Source organism: Ascidiella aspersa, chromosome 8 (genome assembly GCF_963924565.1).
Source record: "Ascidiella aspersa chromosome 8, kaAscAspe10.2, whole genome shotgun sequence".
In the NCBI taxonomy this organism is placed as follows: Eukaryota; Metazoa; Chordata; class Ascidiacea; order Phlebobranchia; family Ascidiidae; genus Ascidiella; species Ascidiella aspersa.
The window spans coordinates 10,160,175-10,182,370 of NC_139454.1; the positions used below are offsets into that span (position 1 = coordinate 10,160,175).

General features: G+C 34.4%; 1 protein-coding gene across 1 annotated transcript; it reads right to left on the bottom strand.

Annotated features, from left to right (window-relative positions):
• Positions 1-2,209: 2,209 nt before the first annotated feature.
• On the bottom strand, positions 2,210-21,194 carry LOC146136023 (uncharacterized). Its single transcript, XM_083396130.1, has 21 exons — positions 21,106-21,194; positions 19,272-19,411; positions 18,156-18,202; positions 17,686-17,782; positions 17,415-17,576; positions 16,935-17,053; positions 16,662-16,747; positions 15,001-15,131; positions 14,014-14,075; positions 13,224-13,320; positions 12,357-12,518; positions 11,663-11,781; positions 10,983-11,068; positions 10,161-10,303; positions 9,350-9,408; positions 8,647-8,743; positions 8,390-8,551; positions 8,109-8,227; positions 7,838-7,923; positions 6,397-6,530; positions 2,210-2,320 (listed from the first exon to the last, which is right to left on the bottom strand). Exons 1-21 carry the CDS (start codon positions 21,176-21,178, stop codon positions 2,210-2,212), a joined length of 2,292 nt encoding a protein of 763 aa, XP_083252256.1. The 5' UTR covers positions 21,179-21,194.
• Positions 21,195-22,196: the final 1,002 nt, after the last annotated feature.

A 22,196-nucleotide genomic window follows, 5' to 3' on the forward strand; every position in this document is an offset into this window, starting at 1 on the left:
GATTCTTATATCAAACTGTATAAGCAAAATACACCTAAAAATAATGCATAGAAAAGGACACTGAAAATCAGACAAGGTAAATATTTTTTTACAAAAACAGTTCCAAGGCAAGGTTGGTTTTTATAGTGCTCAAGCATTAAATCAGTTGGAAATTAATCTTGCAAAGCGCACAATCGTGGCGTTATAGGCTCATATATACTTACCGGAGTCAGCGGTAATGAAAAGAAAACTCTGCAAAGTGTTCCAACTCTTGAGGAAAAAATTTGCAGGCCTCCATATTCCATAGTATAGTTTCGCCAAACAGTGGATCCCCGGAAAGTCGCGACTTTACTGCTTCCGTCTTTGGCGAAATCAGAAAATACCTGTAGAAAGTAGAGTTTTGCTGTCTTTAAATCTGAACAAAACATATTGCACAGGGGTAAACTAAAGGTGCAAAACTAACTCATATTTATCACGTTAATAGGTCGTACCGACCGTGATTGTGTAATTGTGATGAATGGGACTGTCATCGATCAGAAATATTGCGGTGAAAGGATGTGTAGCGAAGGTTGCAAAGGAGTACGACGGACCACTAAAAAGTCATAATATCACATGTTGCTTAATTATGCATTACGTTTAAGTTAATCGACACGATTTGTCGATTTACAATACGTTTTATAACTCACGTGTATTTCTTGTTGTATTTTGCAGCTTTACTACGTCCTTTTCCAACTTTATACCTTACCTGAAACAATAAATTAATCAATGCGGTATTGGTTTCGACCAGTTTTAAACAAGTCATTCCTTGACAATTGTGGTATTGACGTTTTTACAAAAAAAAGAAAGCAGAAAAATGTTCTATCTATGTCTTTGATTGTGATTGTTAAATTGCGAGGTGCAATCAAATTGGAGGAAGGTGAGCAAGTTTATTTGCAAAGAACAAACAGTGAAATTTTACGTCGCTTATTCATAAAGATTAGATAAGAAAAGTCGAAAAGAAAAGTAAACTATAAGTCTTTTTCTGTTCTATTGCTTATATCATAAAAAATGTAAAATAACACATTTCATGAACATCCCTGTTAAAGAGTTCTCTTATTAATATTATATGTATGGCTATAACCTAAACCATAGTAGTAGGCCTACTTATTTCAAACATACAATATACCTCAACGATAGTTACACTTATTATCTTCAAATTTTTCTATATATAAAAAAATGTTCATGTAGGCTATAGGACTAAAGATTGAGTGTAAATGCCAGATTACATCGATTTACAAACGTGAACTTTATATAATGCTTTTAGCAGTCATCTAAGTTCGTTGTTCTGCTGTTGCTATGACGTAAATGCTTTGTCAGAACTTACAAAGTTTCGCATTTTGCTTCTGACTACAGAATGATCCTCAAAATAAGTTATCCCCGAAGGAATTGGCAGCGGGTAGCGGTAAAAGTCTTGAACGAGCCTTGGGAGGTAATGAGAATCAGATCGAAATCGATCAAACATTTCTGCAGAAAAGAACATCCAATCTATGAAAACACCGGGTGCCTTCGACAAGGCTTCCCGAAATCAGTCAGCTTAAGCAAGATTATAGTGGACGTAAGACCAGGCTAAAAAAAAACTATGGGGATGGTAAAAAGGAGTGACTTGAGCAAAAAATCTAAAAATCTGGAAAAAATGACTTAGGAATTTTGGTTATGAGTGTATTGTGATGAGTGCGCATTTATCGTCGACTATAGTAGGACATCAGAAGGACTTGATCACAGAATGCACATTGCTTGTCAAAATTGCTTTCAAGAGCAGTAAGGGGATAAAATGTGCGAATTCTGCCATATTTAAAAAAAAAAATTTAGCACAGCACTATTTACCTTTCGCATTCTTGTGAGAACAAACGAGATTTAAAATGAATTAATTGTGAATAAACTGAATGCAATTCTAGTTCAAATGCCAATTTATTCTCTGTTGTTCCAGAAAAAATTATAATCTAGTTTTAAAAAGCTAAAATAAATCTAGCATGCCAAGCGGAACACAATTGTACATTTTAGCTGATTATAATCTGACAGCGATAGTACTTTATTGTTGTACAAAAAAAAATACTTGGCATCACACAACAAACTAGCGAAATCCCGAATAAAAAACACCAAAAACAAACAGACTACAAAATTACTATATTGTGAAATTATACACTATTTAAACCTTTCACCCAGAGGGGGCTGCAGGGACGAGTTTTCGTTTCTACTCTGTTTTCTGTTGGGCAGGAACCGCTGATACAACTTCGGAGTCTTTTTTGCGCTGGCTCATGGCAGTTACTCTGACAAGATGACCAGGGGGTCCAGTGGCTCCAACCTAAAGTCGAATTTGTTTATTTGCACGTATTGAACGCGCTTTATAATTGTGTATTTTATATAGCGATTGGCTGCATTTAGCGTTTTGAACAGACCCGCTTATCTACAGTGCAGCATATAGGCAAATCAATAGTGGTGTTATAAAGCTATCGTTATTATATCGCACTTATTTACAGCCAACTAAATCATGCATCTAATATTTGCGTAAAAATAGAAGTCGTTTGAAAATCGGAGATACCTCTGTCTAATAACCATCCTACTTGTTCACGTTTAACCAAATCACGCAAATAATCATGAGTAAATATTGTAGTTCTGACAAAATCGGGGCTAAGTCTTTGTTATAGCCATCGCACTTTTTTAGGATCAACCAAATTACGCCAATTAAATATTGTTTCATAAAAATGTGGGTCGCATCAAGAAGTTTTCATGTTTAGAAATTTTTCACGTTTAGCAAATTAACTGAGATAAATAAATCACAAAAATTGACAGAACATAATAACTCTTATTCAATAATTACGGTTAAATAGTAGGCTTTAATTATTAAACAAAAAAATTTATAGCATTACAGTCGCCCTCTGATTGAATGGAATCCTCAGTTTTAAATCAATCAATTTTGATTGATATACTTATATGTTTCAATCTTATTTTTAGATGTGATCAGCTACTTCGGTAGACGCACTGGTTAAAGTACACATTGAAATATAAAATTCAAGTTGCTTTTTGAAACTTTCGATTTAATGTTACCTCAATTGACCATTTTTCAACTTAGCTCTGTAGGTCCAATTTAAATATTTTCTGATTAAAATATGCTTTTAAGTTTAAAAAGGGTTTCACACTTGATCGCAGTAAGTACCTTGTTGGTTACTTCCCAAAATGAAATGCATCATCGACAACATTGTAACTCTGATTTCTTCCATCGAAATTTTAGCGTTTCCGTGCCTGCAAAGTTCGACATTGACTCGGAAATACATATGAGTAGGTAAGTCAAAAGTGACACCAAGTAAAGGAATTTCAAAGTGCAAATACGAGTTTAAATTGCAATGGAAAAAGTTTGGCCAACAGATTAATCAAAGTATTATTTTTCACGTTAATATACATTTGGTACTCTAAAGTCTAAACTAGTATTTAATGCAATTCGAGTTTTGAGAAGTAATAATGTACTGTCATTAGCCAAGGCTATAGTGACTAAATATCTGTTGTTTGGTAATCGGCTTTTGACTGAAAAACATAAGAATTTATTCAACATAATTAGGTAACAAGCAATTTATTAACAAGTATTCCCACTTTAATAATAATGTGTATCCGAAAATGGCAGGTCCAACTCCTGACTGGACCAAAGCCCGATTTTGCGTAAATGATCTTCCGTGATTCTTGGCAACCAAAACAATTGTATGTCCAGATGACTGATATAAAAACAAAACGGTAAGTTATGCTGTCACTTTAGTTATTCTCGATTTTCGAATTTACATTATTAGGTGATATTTTCTCAATAAAAATTTTGTTAAAGCGTTATATCTTGGATTTTTCGATAGATCAAAGTTTGTTTTACATTCCTAAAGGCAACGATTTTTATTTATTTTTAATCTAGCTGTTTTCAGTTTTGTAATAAATTAAATCAATGACTTGATAAATTAAAAATAATAAATTAAATGAATGAATGAAGTGCGACGCAAATTATGTCATTGTTTTAAATTAAATGACTTGACTTAAGCTTTCTGGGCAATAACTTGACCTGATTCAAGCCTTTTAGACAAATGACTTTAGTTGAAATGAAGTGTTTTTATTAAGCAATTCTTTTATAAAATTGAGTTATCTTAATTTTTTCACCTAAAGCAATTTGCTTGCTATGTTGCGTTTGTTTAATTTTTTTTTAATTGAGTTATGGCTCATAATCGGACAAGTTCATTGAGTCTTGATTTTGTAGTTAAACAAAACGACTTGACTTTGTCTTAGGTTATTATTAAATGACTTGACTGGGTCTTAAGTCATCTAAGATTACTTGTTTACAACACTGGCTCTTTCTCTACCATTTATAAATACATTGTTATTCTAAACGTACGCCGTTTATGATGTAACGATAAAACAGCGACATCTCAATGACTGTCATAAAAATTAATCCAAATATTAGTTTAAATAGGCAGACTTTATTTACAAATGGGCGTTTGTTAAGGCCCCTGTACAACATAAAGGCCAGGGTGGTCAAAGGTTACAAGCCTTAAAATTTGTTGTAAAACTATTTGAGTTGTTTATGCTTTACGAGTGACATACAGAAGGGTAGCCTACAATTAGCTCTTGTTATGAAAGTGAAACGATTTTATTTAAAGGTTTTTAGAATAAAAAAAAATTTTAAGTGCATTTTCTTTTATTAGATCACCTTATCTTTTAAGTCTAAAAGGAAGCGAACATATCCAAGTTTGGCAACAATTGAAAACTATATGTTGACACCACACCGAGAAGGCGTGTATTTATAATTTCCGACAATTTCGTTTTGGACAATTTCGTTTTGGGCTTACTTACGGACGTTAAGGGCATGAGATAGTAAACTTCACAAACAGGTGAACTACCAGTGAGATAAACTTCTGCTACTTCAAACAGCAGCGTATAGTTTCGCAATGAAACTGATCCACGAGACGTCTTAAATTTGCCTCTTCCGTGTGTATAAAGATAAGACTGCACCTATTAAAATACAACAAAGATGAAAAGCGTGTTTCAATCGTGCCCCCTTATAAAATAAAATATTAGGTAAAGGCAATTAACTTAACAACCAATTTGAAACTCATATTTACTGACCTCTATTGTGTACATTTTTTTGTCGGAATTTCCGTTCAGAACAAACATTGCCGTAAATGGGTGGATTGCAAAGGTTTCGAAAAAGTATGAAGCACCCCTGCAAGTAATTGCAAGAGGATAGTGTTTTTCGTTCCATGTTAAATAATAAAAAGGCTAAGGTATTTCCAAAGATCCAAATTTAGGTTTGTCCTATACTTACGTATAAGTTTTGTTGTACGTTACCAGTCGAAGAGGTTCTTGCCCAGCCCTAAAATACACCTGAAATTTAAATGAATCATCATAAATTTGCTTCAAGTTAAAATCATAATGATTTGCAAGTTAAAATGATAATGATTTGAGTGGTGGAATATATAAGGAGCGTGAAATGAATGTTTCACGAGTTCCGTTATTGTAGCTGCGATATCAAAGGCACATGCTGACCAGGCGTCTAAAGTTGATACACTACAGAACGAATATACGCTGTTCTATTTAAATTGATTTCCGTTTTAGTTAAACAAATTTTTTACAACAATATGTTTGTACCGAATAATTATCAGTAGCATTTTAAAGCGGTTTTGTTGTGCTAAACTTCCATCATTAGGAAGCAACATTTCGAATTCCGTTCAGATTCTCGAGGAATAACAGTACCAATTTAATAAATGCTGTTTTACCTTGTTAAAACGCGAAATCAAACGGCTAAAAAAGGATTCGATTGACAACAAGGTACTGAGCGCTTAATTCGCTCGCCTGCGGTGAGGTTCGAACTCGACCTTACCTTTCGCATCTCGGGCTCTGTGGTTATGCGAATACACGAATTTACTGCTGGATTCTCAGTCGAAACAAAGAATTTGAATTGAAATTCCTTGACATAACTACATGTAGGGATTTCTGGGCTTAAACGCATAGGCTAAGCACAAACGTATTCGTGCAGGAGTATTTACCATTCGCATTCTTACTGAAATAAATTGCGATTTAAATTAAAAATTGATTGTGAATATTTAAATTTAATCCTAGTTCAAATTTTAATTCAAAACTGTATTAAAAATCAAGTATTTCCAATTCTAATCTAATTTGAGAAAACTAATATAACTGTAATTCTAACTAATTTAAAAGAACTAAAACGGTCTAATTTCAATTCTAATCTTTTTTAAAAGCTAAAATGATTCTGGTGGTCTAAGTATGGTTTTAACCCAACAAACCTGAAGTAACAATATATTCCGGCCAACAAATTTAGCCAGTCGGTAATTTAATGCTGTTTGCCTTATAGTTACATTTAAGGAATTTCAGGGTTGCTTCGATAGTACTCACATAGTTTCCGTGATAAATGGTTCTGAAATATTGGATGTACGTTGCCCTCGGAGCGGTCGAAATCGTATAGGATTTATACTTTTCTACCTTTCTCGAAAGATCCGGAATGTTGGTCCGGACGCGCTCGAAGATTCCTAAAAGTATGATAAAACTCTTGGGGGCAACACAAAACATTTGGCCTCGACGACAAACTGCGTATTACGGTATCGTAATTTTTATTACTCGACCTTAATTTCTGGTGTGTGACGACGCGGAAAGATGTTATTAGTTTTGAAATATTTGTGTGAATACAAATGAATTTAACGACACCATGATAACAAACCATAATGATAGTAAAAGGTACTTGAATTGAAATACCTTTTGTTTAAGTCATTTCGAAACACCATGGCAGAATCCAGTTAAAACTATTGACATATATGAGGCAAATATTGGCTTTAGAAAGCTGCATTAATCGGTAAATTAATCGACTTTCAAGCGTAATTAAATGTATAAAAGTACACATTGATTGGATTTGGAATTTTAGTGCAACTAAAAAGTAGTGAATTAAAGACGCCTAATTAATCACTAACATTGAGTTAATCAACCATAAATACAACATTAAAACACTTACGAATGACCCATATGGCATACACAATCAATAAAGACCCAAGTCGAACAACGGCTTCGTATAGCAACGATGTGCTCTTGTAATCTATTCTGATTTTATGTCATAGCCAAATTGTGTTCGATAAAATCGGTACTGTTTACCGGCACCAACGTAAGAAACAGCGTCGAATACAGATTGTCGTATGCAAAATGGACAATGGAAAAAAGTCGTATACCTGCGACCCAGGCCGGTATTCTGCATGGTCGTTTTTGCCTATTAACACTGTTGGAGGTTTGTAGACAAGGTCCACTGGTGCAGCTTCGTGTTCGTGACTGAGTTGCGTTTTCACCACAGTTCGTAGTGTTAGGTGCCCAGGCGGTCCAAGGACTCCAAACTGTTAGCAAATCAGAACTTGGTATTATATTTATGCCCGCGGAAAGCTTGGTTTTACTTATCGCCTACGAAAATGCACCGTTTTAAATAATTTTTTGCTTATACAGTAAACCAGGAAAGTTTCGCAAGTGAGTATTGTTTTACGAGAAAGTTATTGACAGTCGTTTTAATATGTTTTAAGTTAAACTATTATGGTAAAAATTGTTGCACGCCAGAATAGCTCAAGTTATATTAGCTTACATAAGTAGTGAATGACAGGTGGTAGACAATTTTTCATTTATTAGGATTAAATAATTATCAAATAAAAGCGGAAGGGAACCTCAACGCAAATAAAACCAAAATAAATCGATTAGGGACCATCGTTTCATCATGGTGTAAACAAAAGTGTATTTATAGACCTAAAATAATTAATATACTGAAATTTCAACATTGAATTTAATATTTATAGCCTATAAGCTCTACCTGATTGGTCGACTCCCAAAATAAAGTGAAGCATCGTCAGCATGGTTGCCTTGATTTCCTCTTTTCCAATTTCTGCACCTTTGTGTCTGTTATGTTAGCCAACGATTAAACAAGCCAATTCGAAGTGAAAGTGAAAGTAAATGACTTTTTAAAGTAAATTTGATGATAACATTTAATTTCTAATACTAAAAATGTTTTTATCAGTAATTAGTAAATTTGTTGTTTATTTCTAATTTGTGTTGAGATGCTTATCGTTTATAGTGAGTCTTACTTTGACAAGAGTGTGTATCCAAAAACAGCTTCACCTCTACCAGAATGAACCGTCGCATTGTTTTTAAAATTCTTCCGTGTTTTATCAGCTATTACCAAAGAAAAATCGCGTTTGGAATTCTGGAAGCACAAGCGACTTTTAACGACTTCACAACGAGCAAACCTATTTTTTTGGTTATTTCGAGAATGATTATCTCCCTTCAAGATGATTATTTATTGTATACACCATCTCATTTTGGCGGCTGAGGGATTTTCGTACAAAATAAAATGTGAGTATCTTACCGAAGTAAGGGGCAGATAGAAGTAAACCTCGCAAACTGTCTGAGCCGTCCTGTCAAAATATACTTGTGCACCTCTATAAGTTAGCCTATAGTTTCGCAAAGAAACGGAATCCTCGAAAATCTGAAGAACACCGCTTCCTCTGGTTTCCAAAGCGGATAAAACCTTCGTAAAATGTCCATATTAAAACTATTTATAATAAAGAAAAGTAAATCATGAAACCGATATAAAGAAAAACACACCGAACTAAACAAACTGACCTCAATCGAGTAATTTTCTTGGCCTGAATTGGCGTCCAGAAAATACATCGCTGTGAACGGGTGTATTGAAAAAGTGACAAAGGTGTACGACGGACCCCTGAAAATAATTGCTTGTGCTAGATTGGTGATGATTTTTAGTTAAAAAAAGCGGTCCCAATTTGGACGACTTTCTTAAAAGTTCAATTAAATAAACAAACAAATGGTGGACTGACTGTAATTGGAATAGCAAGGTTTTAATGCATAAAAGTTATATGAAAATACTTGATTATTTTGGTAGGGTGTCTCAAACACCTGGTCGGATACTGGTCGGTTAAGAAGGTCGACAATATTTAGTCGTTTACTATTTGATGGTTACAAGCTAAGCCAGACTTTCGTGAGGTTGAATCTCCTGTCACCAAAACGTGAAATTTTAGTACTCTCCGAAAAATGATTATGAAAAGGGCTGACTTACGACATACCCGTACCGGTTTGTACCTATTTTCGTCGAAATTGTTAAGTAAATCTGTGTTTCGGAAACTGTCCATTGTATGCTTGAATTCCATATCGTAATCTGTTTTGGTATCTTAGTTTTACTAAATACTTTAATGCACCTGTTTGAACAACAAGTGACCACAACAGGATCCCTAAGCGTTGGCATTGGTACTGTTACACAACTTTTTTTTCTAGTGTATTATTAACCTACCCTGATGGAATTTTGACTCACGTGTAAGTTTTGTTGTACGCTGCAAGTCTCCGAAAAGCACTCCCAGCTTTAAAATAGACCTAAAAAGAATATTGTAACAGACTTGTAAACTGTCGTCAAGTGGCCATATCAATCGTGGCTTGTTCACAAAATATTTTTTACAAAATGATAAGCGCGCACTGCTATTTGTACGATAAACTCCCAAAATGCACTGCCCATTAGCGAATAAAAAAGTAAAACATAAAAAATATCAGTTTTAAAATCTTAAATCGTAAGTTTAAATTGCAACCTTATTAACACGGTCATTAAAATTGCTTTCGAGATGGGAACAGGTATATGTTGTGCGGTTGAGACCAGTGTTGTAAACTTGTTTGCATAAAGTCATTTGTAAATATATCTAAACCCAAGTCAAGTTATTTTTTTAATAAATAACAAGTCAGGTCCAAGTTAGTCGTACTTAGAGCAAGCCAATTCCATGACATTAAGGTATTACAAGCTCGTCCGACTATGACTTATATTTACCTCAACTAAAAAATACCAAAAAGAAATAGCCTAAACAACAAGTAAGTTGTTTTATGTGCAACAATAGAGATAAAACAAAACAAATGCTTAATAGAAACACTTCATTTCAACCCAAAAATGTATCTAAAAGAATTCAAGTCAAGTTATTTGTCCAAAAGACTTACGTCAAGTCATGTAATTCTGCATAAAATACTCAAGTGAAGTCAATCATTTCAAAACTTAAGTGTACTTAATTCAAGTCAAAAACGCATAGCGTTGCAAAACCGATTGACACTAATCGATCGCACAAAAGAGCAATGACAAAACTCACATGATTTCCATCACCATAATAGTACATATTGCTCAAGCGTTCAATCGCGTAAACACCAGGAGGAGCACGGAGTCGGTAGTGGTAAAAGTTGGCGATGTTCCTCGTCAGATTTCGAGTGCTGACTTGCAAGCGCTCGAATATTTCTGCGAAAAGCTTAATACGTCACTCGTCGATTCTTTGCGCTGCTTCTCAGGAATTTTAAATATTTGGAAGAAATTAAATATTTTGGCGAAATATAAAATGTTGCTCATCCACTGTCACTCTGACAGTAATAAATTGTTGCCAATAGTAACGTGTAAGCCAATGGGCTGATAGAAAAATGTTAATATAACCTTTGGTACGTCCGGTGCGAACTGGCTGGATAGCATTACTGGGGTTTCTAGTTTGCACTAGAAGATACCAATAGAAATGAATGCAGTAAAATCAACGGTATCGAAGAAAACCAAAACATGTATTGTGTGGATTCGGAATCTACCAAAGTTTAAAACTTATGAGCAAAAAAAATCTTAAATAACACGATATAAAATACGCAATGTTCCACGCAACACTTTGGCGTGTTAAATCAACTTATGCTGAACTACAAAATCATTCCATTCATTTTAATTTAAAAAAATTTGCAATCAAATTCAATTAAAAACTGGGTTCCAACAATAGTTTTCAAATTTAAAATGGGTATTTTGGGAAGGCTTTAAAAATACTGCCTTCAGTTAATGAACAGGTAACTATCGCAACAAACACCTTAAGTTAAACTAGATTATTACTGGAGTTCAAATGCCTATAGGAAGTTCGGCGGTCAAAGTACAAATAATTATCGCAACTTACCTGTTTGATTTCCATGCAAAATAAGCCGCAACATGGTAAGCATTGTTTCTCTGATTTCATTTTTCGAAATGCTCAAACCAGAAGGTCTGCGGTAGATGGTAAAATTATTTGGGTAAAAATCAGGGGTGAACGTAACAATAATTTACTTTTCGGAACACATAAAAATTTTAATACATAACGTCACAAATTTGCGTCTTAACGAGACGTCTATACCAGGTAACCTTACAGAAAACCTGAGATTATCATTAGATGCGTGCAGAAATATTCAACTGGAATCCTAGTGTAAATACATTCGAGGAAAAGGACGGTTGCCTGTTGAAAAAGGGACATGGCATCGTAATATTTTTTTTACCAGTACGAGGTACCTGCAAAAAATTTTTACCGGTACGCTTTACGTTTCGGCAACCACTGGTGAAAATAATCATCAAACAATATTTTAATATTTGTTTAATTTAATGTATCCAAGTGTTTGTTTGGCTGTTGTCTTATAACGCTCAACAAAAAAAATAGATGAAATGCGGAAAGCAAGCAAAGTGTCTCTAATCATCCTTATTTAATTATTTTTGTCTAAAAGACCTAGCTGTGAATCACCAAAAAGTTTACAGACTCTTCCATTTAAGATATAGTCAAAGAGTCATCAACACGATAGTATCGAGGCTTAACTTAAATACGATCCTCACTTTGACAAGAGAATGTATCCGAGCACAGCTTGTCCCCCTCCAAACTGGATTGACGCCGTGTTTCTCATTGTCATTAACTTGTAATGTGAAGTCGTCACATTGAAAGTACGGTTGAAATTCTGAAAGCAAAAAAAAGTGACCAATGGGGAAAAAAGTATTTTGGTAACACTAATTAGATAAGGAAATAATCCAAAGCAATGCAAATAATTAGAAGTAGCTTCAAAATGTTGCTGACTTGTTGATGAGTGGTTATTCTACAGCCGACAATGAACAATGATGATAATATAAATAAATCAACAGATTGTTCGACTAAACGACGAATGTTTTTGCATCAGTTGAGCTATTTACATATTATTGCCAACACATTTTTCTTCAGACGTTCATTAAGCCGATATCGTCACGATATAACTTTGAAAAGGCTTTACACTCTTATTAGCACACTGTAAGGGCGATTGATCCTTGACGAAACTAGGAAATAACTAATGCAGTTAGGTATCTCCTTCTTTGTAAACTATTCGGACAAAGCAAAAGTAGTAAGTTGGAGTTAATGTATCGCCAAGATTTTGAAAGTAAATTGTATAACACATGTAATGTTCTAATTTAAAGCTTCGCAAAATACCTTTATTTACGAGAATTTTGAAACACAGTGTTTTGCGAAATTAGGTTTACATTTGCAGTTAAGCTTTACACTTACCGGAGCAATAGGGAGGTAATAGTAAACTTCGCAAACCGTTGGATTCACAACGGAAGAGTAAACTTGGGCGCCTCCATACTGCAAAGTATAGTTGCGCAAGGAAACCGATCCGTTGAAAGTCTCAAACTTACCTCTTCCTCGAACTCCTAAGTTTGAAGATACCTATACGAAAAGTACCATATTTCAGTATATGGTTGAAAAAAGGTTTTCGGAGTTTGACTTACAAAAAAAACGAATATTATTTAAGGTAGCGTGGTTCAAATGTTGGCCCGCGGACCAAATGAGATTCTTTCTATAGGCCTGCGATCTTATTTTTATCGGCCAATGATGAAGCGAAAAACAATTTGATTCATTTGCTTCTTTTTTTCGAAGCTGTGATTACCCTTTAAGCTATTGCTTTCCAACAGTTACCATATTACCGCATAAATTTTCGACCTTTGCGCCAATATTTTTCTTTTCTTTGCGGTTCGTGCAAATTTTTACTATCACTTAGGTGCAGTCATTCAGGTCTGTAGAGCTATAGTGCTCAGTTTTTACGCGCCCAATGAGTTAAATATATTTCCAAGGTAAACGTTTTGCCAACTAAAACCAAGTAGAATTTGTTTCGCATTTTAACTTAGTTTCAGAAGCATAGATGCGCACCAGTTCTTTGGGGAACAGCACATTTCGCAAGATTGTTCGAATTATAAAGTCACATAATTGCGTAGTTTGTAATGTCACATATGAGTTTTTTAAATCCACCACATTAAATGGAATCATGGATCCGCCCTTGTATAACGGTGGCCCGCTATAGCAACGAATTGCTTCTGAAGGCTGGCGACAAATAAAATCTACCACGCTGATTTGAAATCTTAATACAGTACTTACCTTAAATGAGTAACTTTCCGGACCAGAATTTTCACCAAGGAGAAACATGGCTGTAAACGGAACTATAGAATGCGTTGCGAAAGTGTAGGATCTCCCTCTTAAAGGTACAAAAAACGAAAAGCTTTATTCTAAAAGCTCATGGCTTTATGGGATATTACATATTTTCTACGTCAAAAATAATGACGAAAAGCAAATAAATTGTACTATACACACAATGCTATACTTTATTATCACTGAGGCGCAATTGCATAAACGCAATGTTTACAACGATAAAGAATGCAGTTTGGACGACCAGACAATTGTTCTCTGATTTGACGAATCGGGCCGAATTACCGCTAATTTTAATCTAATTTGTTAATTATATGCTTTAATTTAGTGCTTGACTTATCCACTTTTCGTTCCACAAATGGTTCTTTCTATAGCTGCGTTATTGAAAGAACCATTTTTTACACACGTTGATGACAGTTAGCATTTATTTAACATTTTAGTTTTTCTTAACTTGACCGATCTGATTTTAAAAACTTTAAAATTCCAAGTGTGGATAATTGATATTAAGCTTTTGGCTCGTTATACCAAAACAACATGCCGCTCATTTTTGTGCTGAGCACATAGCCAAATCACATGAAATTTGATAAATAATAATGTGCTTATGGGAAAATTTAAAATCAGTCGTTTTCTATTGCAAACCAGAGAACCCCTAACAGTTTTCTACATTTTTATTCAGTTTCAGCTTCTCATCACTCTTGACCAACTAAACGTCTAAGCTTGATTTTCGTACATTTTTACTTACGTGTAACTTTTGTTGTATGCTGCGCGTTGGAAATACCTTTTATTCCCGACTTTAAAATCCACCTAAAAAAGGTGAATGCATTTAACACTAATGTTATCGGCTGTTGATTTAAAATACAATAGACCAGCCGGCTAGAAGTCTAGAACATATTTTTTTGTTGGCCGTTACTCTTTGATTTATAAAGTAATAGACAACATATAATATGGTTCGTTTAACGCCAGTTAAATAAAAAAATTTTTACCCAAGTTTTATAATTTTTATGACAAAAATTGGATTGTGCCTAATATTAACAATAACATAAATTTTTTATGGCCAGCAATGATTTTTAGAGGTCGTCCACATATGTAATGGAAGCCGATTTAGCAGCTGAGCTGCAAAGTATCAACGGCAAAGCAAATCAAACTAATTATTGCTTCATTCTGTCCGTCTTAAGCTCCAAGTGTATTTTAAATAAGCGTGTTGTTATAAATGGCCGATAAAACTTTAAAGGGATGGGTCACAGTTATAGGCTGCTTAGGATGTTCAATAATTTATAGTTTCTTCCGATACCAACCCGCGATATTTTAAACGAACGATGTCACGACCCGGTACCAAAGGATGTCAGTAATACATTAAAAAGAGAAAAAATAGATATCATTGAAACATATAAATGTAAATTTTATCAGGTTGTTACACCAAAATGTGCTTGGGCGTTAACAAGTTTAGTTGCCTAGTTTTAACCTTTAACCTTCTAATTTGTGATAAAAATCAAGGTAGAATCGTTGCGTTGTCTCGCAAATCATAACTTCAATGTCGATACTAATTAATATTGAGCTAATAACGATAGTACTACTTGGCAGCGGGTCTCGGGTTCAACTTAATACTGTCGGACATCCTAATATAGTCATGTGTATGAGAGCTTCGATTATAAGTTAAGTGGTAATTTAGTTATTACAATAAAACAAAAACTAAGTTTTATGTCAGATGGATGTCTGGTTTAATACTTACATAGTTTCCTCTGATGTACATGCTACCCCCGCCAGTGCGAATTGATGGGTCTTTTGATATTGTGTACGAGTTAAAATTCTTTATGTTCCTTGTTAGGTTGGCGGCATTATTGCGAACACGCCAGAAGACATCTGTTAGAGAACAACAAATATAGCTTTGTTTAATATATATTGCGTTTATTGATGTGGATACAGGAGGGGTTCTTGGATCCGGGTTCGAATCCTGCGTATCTTAAAACGATGCTCGGGGCTTTGGCTAAGTAATTGAAAACGTTTTATTATTTAAGCCTTTAATGCATCCGAATATTTTGGTCTAAGTCGCTGCGACTAAGGCATGATGTCCATTTGACATAACAGCGAATTATTACGGCGGTATAGTTGGTACATACAGTCCTTTGATTAAAAGGAAAAAACCCGTTGTGACGTCTTTAGTGCACATTGCAGCATCTGTTTACTCGGTCACACAAACAGACTTAGTAAACTGTTCGCCATTTTAACTCGCTATTGTAAAACCGTTAGTGTAGTTATACAGGGTGCCCATAAAGTCTCTTTACAATTTAAAAAATTATTAAAAAGTGAAATGATGAGATATCGCAATGAGGTTTGTTTTAAGCTAAGTATTTCATAAAGTTTTTCATTGACACATGAAATACACTTCTAAACATTTAATCCACATTTAATTAAAAATAATTAAAAATATCATTACTTTATTTAATACCCTTCTATATGGGCACCATTAGTTGCACGAAGCACATCTAAACGGTTAATTTAGAAATTTTGTCTGAAGCAATAAATTTTAGTGTCAATAAAAACTTTATGAAATACTGATTAACATAAAACAAACCTCATTGCGATATCTCATAATTTCATTTTTTAATATTTTTTTAAATTGTAAAGAGACTTTATGGACACCCTATATAATTTAAATGTACATTTAAAACACAATGCATTCAATTATACTTTAGACTTTCCTGTCCTAGTCAAAGTCAGTAATTAATAAGTTCTAGTCTCATATTTGCTCCCATTTGAAGCCATCGTCGTCATTTACGCGTAAGGGCCAGGAGATATTTTCCCATGTCACACATTTAGTCAGTCACAATATGTTCTCTAGGTATTTGTGTAACCGCTTGATATCCAGTAACCCTCGTTTTTAATCATCGGTTACGTCACTCTTCATGCCATCTTTACTATTATCCTATCCAAGTTAGTAATTAATTTTGTTGAAGTTAGATGCGGAAAGCAATCTAATCATACTGGGCTCTTGAAAGTTTGGTGGTTGGAAACACTTTTCGTACGCGAGCTTTTCATCGTACAGCGAACCACGGCGTGCCTGTAAAGTTACCAGCCACTCAAAACTAACGAGTGTTATCACGAGGTCCAATAAGCATGATTAATCGAACGTCACAAAAATAATTACTCACGAATTTGCTGCTTGCCGACCCCGCCTTGAACAAAATTTCTAGCGATTGGCAAACATAGCTATAATTAATGTAACACAAAGGCGCTCAGGGCAAATATTTAGTGACGTTTATCAAACGGGCTCGGATGCGTCGGCTGTTCTGCCTATAGCTGTAAGAGTAACGACTTATTTCACGAATACTCTATTAGTAATGAAACTGTTGACGAAGTAAGCGTCAAAGAAACTGCTTTTAAGCAACTTACACTCTGGACTGCCACCCAAAATAACGTGCATCATTGTAAGCATTGTCGCCTTGATTTCCTCTGACGAAACCCGTATACCAGCAAATCTATGGAATGATAAATATCTCTTAGCACCTGAACATTGACAAAGATTAATATTAAGCGCTTTTTGTTCTTTGGGAATATTTTAATATTAGATCTCTAACTAGTTATTGGTTGTCAATTTTAAAGGTTTTAAACACTGGTTTATTATTATTGGCATGGTTTTTCCGTTTGCTTAATGATTAGTCTTACTTTGAAAGAAGCGTGTATCCCATCACTGCTTGTCCACCTTCCAACTGGACCGATGCATTATTTTCCATTCGCTTTAAATCTAGGTATGGCGTCGCAACATTAAACACATTTCTTGAATTCTAAACAGAAAATGAATGTTTTCGTTTGACGAAATTAGCACAAGACAGGCTTTTCAAATTAGGGCCTTTTTCGGGATTTAATGTTATGGCAATAATGCTGTTAATTTGTTAATATTTTTTTTTTTATATTGTGGGTAATCGTTGTAAAATGTTGTTATACTTTGAAAAACACTTTTTATTCAGTATTTGTATCGAATTTTTTTTTTTTTTTTTTTTTAAAACTGTACAACAGATATATTTTGATTTTTGCTTGATATACCTGTTAGCCCATCGTTCCTGGCGTCTCTTGCAAATTACCCTAAAAATTGGAACACCAACAGTTTGGTTAAAATGTGGTTTACATTTTGCGCATTATACTTACCGGGGCCAAAGGCAAGAAATAGTAAACTTCGCAAACAGTTGGATTTAAAATAGACGAGTAAACTTGGGCGCCTCCATACTGCAAAGTATAGTTGCGTAGGGAAACCGATCCTTTGAAAGTCTCAAACTTGCCCCTTCCTTGAACTCCTAAGTTTGAAGTTACCTGTATAAAACCCTTTTGTTCGTAGGCCAGTTTAAGTTATCAAATAGTGTAATGTTATTCCGGTAAAAATAACTTAATGAATTGCAATTATTTTGAACGTCATTCATACCTTTATGGAGAAATGTCTTGGCCTTAGGTTTTTGCCAAACAGATACATTGCTGTGAATGGAACCTCGGCAATTGTTTCAAAGGTGTAGTTATATCCCCTAAAAATTAACGATGTTACTATGTAATACAATATTGCTAATGAGATGGACAAAATACGCATATAAAAAAACATAAACAAAGGATTTTCAACGTTGTACAGTAGTTATAATTTTTATATTCCATATACTTGTTTAAGTATAATATTTCCAACAATCTTCAACCGGTTTACCAACTTCACAATTAAAACAAATGGATATTTCGTCCAATGGCATATGCGCATGATGCCCCTTTTCTAAACAAACCGTATTTTTGTTTTATAAATTTTAGTTGTGTTCTTTTACCCTTTTTTTTCATCTGATCATAAAAATGTTTTTTTGATAATAATCTTTAAGCGCCGACGAAACTTGGAAAAATTTATTTCTGTAAACTTACCAGTATCTTGCATTGTATCGAGAGAGTTGATATTTTGAGTGATATACCTGAAATACAAGTAAGAAGTATATCCGAATGCTTTCGACCAGTGCCGTTAATAAAGACGTCAATTGTAAGTCGGTTATAAGCCATCCAACGAAAGTTATTACGGCACATTTTCTGTTGGACCAAGCAATTAAATTAGTAACATAAAGGCAACACTGTAAGAAAAGTTTCGATTCTAAAAGTTTCCCTGCAAATTATTAAAATAACGAACGTTTTGTAAAAAACTAGTATGTTTTGACATTCAAACCCAAGACCTTTGCAATACCGCGATCGTTCATTTATCGGCCAAATTAAGCAGGCCCAGTGCGAAGTAAGACCAAATTTTCATATGACTAAAATCTGTAGAGAAACTCAACCGCGGTAAAACAATTCTTCCAGATATTATCATTCCCTGACGTGTTCATTCGAATTCTTTACAACAAATTGTAACAACGAAGTGAAACGATTCGCATTTCCCAGTTCTGATTTACTTCGACATGCAACAAACAAGAGATAGATTAGTTAGCTATATTAGTGCCTCTTGGTATAACATACAGTGTATGTGTAGGCACTTGTTTATATGGCGAAAAATACACTATTGGTGTTACAAAAAAGGCAAATATACAACTGAAGGTTATTTTCCTGAAAGATTGTTAACTAGCAAATGACTTTTATCTAGGTTCGGTGTATACAGTTATCGTGATAAATTGCGAGGAAACTTCAGTGTGTTTTTGCAGCAAGGTAGTGGCCGATCACCATGATGTATTGAGCTTTGACGTACGCATTTCGTGAATAGCCAAAGTTCTTTGTTTATACATTTAAGGCTCAAAGCCTTAAGGCGATAACGCATCACATTAGATTTAAACAAATCGTGTAAAGCCACACGTTAAACTTACTTTCTTATCTGTATTTCATGCGCTAGGATTTGTATATTTTTGTATGTAAGATCTCTATCGCTTATAGTGCGTCGCAAGATCAACAAAATTTTACAAGATCGTCGCAAGGCGAAAATTTTGAAAACCACTGGCTTCGTTCATAACAAAAGGGTTTCTCCGCCTGCTTCTTAACTTTTTTGTCGCTTTCTACACTTACGTAGTTTCCACCCTCGTACATGTTGCCGCCTCCGTAGGGTATAGTGAAGACATCCGGGCGTCTCGGTAGCGGGTAGAAGTAAAAGTCATCAACGTTCCTTGTCAGATTGACAGAGTTGCTTTGAACGCGCCAGAAGATATCTATTGAAATTATTAATGGTTTAAGTGCTGTTACTGTGTCGTTAGGCCGAAAATACTTACAATCTAGTTTGATTTTTTGCAAAGAAGAAATTACGCGCAATCGCGTTATATTCAGTTCGAGAGCTTAGGTGATAGAGCGACCGTCTGACCGTTTGTCGTGAGTTCGGAGCTCACCGCAGTCTTGTTGTTTATTTAGCCTGCCTTGTTGGCTTCCTGGGCGACTGTTTCGGTAGGTAAATGCTTGCGGTTTATTATGATGTAAGCCGTTATCGTTGGTCAAAATGCGTATTCAGATTGGTTCGATCACAGTTAATTATGCATGTTTATATACCTTTTATTTAGTTTAAAGAAGATGGAATTTCCTTTTTTTTATTGTTTTGTTTTTAAGAAATCGGGTTATGAAAAGTAGACGAATTAAGGAAGTACAACAGAATTGGAAAGCACGCGTGACAAACGTAGCATTCACAACATGACGTTGCCAAGCGTCTCTCACCTCAAATTGGTCTTAAAAAAAATTGTCAAACCCTTTTGTATTTAGGATCGATTAAAACTGGCTGTAGCATTAAAGCCGATCCGAACTCAGTTGATTTTCTCACAAAAAAAACGAACTCGATTTCTGTCCGAGAAAATGCGATCGGAACTGACTTCCTACAACGAGTAGTAGTATGGGTACTCGTGTTATATTAAAGTGGTATTGGCGCGGATACCACTAAAGTTGTGCGTTTCAGATCTGATTCGCAATTCAGCAGCTTTATGTGCCTTCAAAGTTAAAATCAACAATCCCAAGTAGTCAAACTACTCTATAACTGAAGCAACAATCGGAATAATCCCCAGAATAAATTAACTTTGCAATTTTCAATTTTAACGACTGTGCTTCTTTGTTCACAGTAATTACGTCATTTGCTATCGCAATGAAAGGCCGTGATTTTGTCCCAAATCGGTAGTAAAAAGAAATTGTACATATAAGACATTCCTAATGGTAGGTGTCACGAGTCATAATATAAAGCCTTGAAACGGAATTGAATTACTTTTATTAAAACACGGCAAAAAAACTCCAGATTTCATCCAAGCATGGAAACACAAACATTTGTTGCCTAATTCCTAATGCAAAGATTAAACGACACACGTAAAGGAATTTGGCCTCGGGCATAAAACTTTATTCTGTCTTGACGTTGACTCGCAACAAACATTTGTTGCCTAATTCCTAATGCAAAGATTAAACGACACACGTAAAGGAATTTGGCCTCGGGCATAAAACTTTATTCTGTCTTGACGTTGACATTAATTGTATATCTGACCTTTTCTGAGTAGGCCTAATCTTTTTAAGTCTGAAATGCTGGCTGCAAAATGTAACATGTCTTGTTCAAGCTCTATTCATTTGTTTTGTTTGCCTATCACGTTTCAGTAAAAGCAGCATAATTATTTGCATATAATTTACAAATAACTTGCTGGAGAACGTTCATAGCCTACAAAAAACTTGTTTTGGGAAATTTTATATCGTTTAAATAATTTATCTTAGTTTTACGTAACGTGCACAAACAAATATATAAATTTATAAAAAAAAAACGTAATAACGTCAAACGTATAATTATCATACCTATAAAATGTGCCTCTCGTTATATTAATTTGTTGAATACCTTGAATGCACTAAAAAAAGTATTGTTTGGCGAAACGTTCTAAATTAAAATCCATACCTTTGTATGTTACATCCGCTCCAACGAAGCAAAATAGCAGAACGAGCGAAATAAAAGAATCCTTCCCAGACATTGTGCCTCAAGTGAATGAATGAAGCTGAATACGTTTGTTCATCATATCACAGGACCATTTTTCAAGAGCGAAACAGTCCTTAGGCGTTTCCAATTATAGCGTTTATAAGATTTGATTGGCAAATGGCAAAGTAGATTTTAATTTTAGTTTGGTTGGTCTTATAGCTTTAACCATTTCATTTTACTGCAATCACACAAACGTCAGATTGTCAAAAATTATCGGCATGAGTACAAAACATCCATAGTAGGTTAAAAATCATTTTCCTTAAAATAAAAAATATTGTACTTAGAAATTAACTGTAGTGCTAACGAAACATAAAAAACATACATACAACTTACGTAAGCAAGTTTTGTTCCTCCGAATACGTTTAATTTGGGGCTAGATCACATTTTGTCTATATGTTAAACTATAGTTTGTTAATACCGAAAACTATAGTCCATTTTTTAACATCACCTATAGAACTGAATAATATCTGCCAATTTAGTGTAATATTATGAAAGGGGCTCTGCGGTACGCTGTTATTTTAAATTTGTGTTACCTTTTTTGTTCTTTTAGTTGCCAAAATTGTGCTTCGTGCACAAAATCTACAAGTTGTAAATATTTCGGGAATTTAGTCTAAATGTTAGGTGTTTAGTTTAAAGGTTATGTCTAATAATTGTAAAAGTTATTAGACGCAGTTGTTCAAAGCATAGGCCGCCGTTGGTTAGTTTCGTGACAAAGTTAATCATTATTAATTAGTAAAATATTCAAAACAGAATCATGTTTTTTCCTACTTTAAAAGAGTCAAGAATAGGTAAAGGTAAACGTTTTTTTTCTTTTGTTTTTGACCAGTAACGTTTCCCATATGACGTCTGTTTTTCCAACAAGATATATAATAATGAGTTCTATATGACAAAGTTTTCATCAATTTTGTGTGGTAGCCTACTTTGTGTATCACAATAATATGAAACTAATTATCTTGTTGCTACACGCACTCATTCTATTCTACATTACAATAGTTTATTCTATTAAAGGCCAA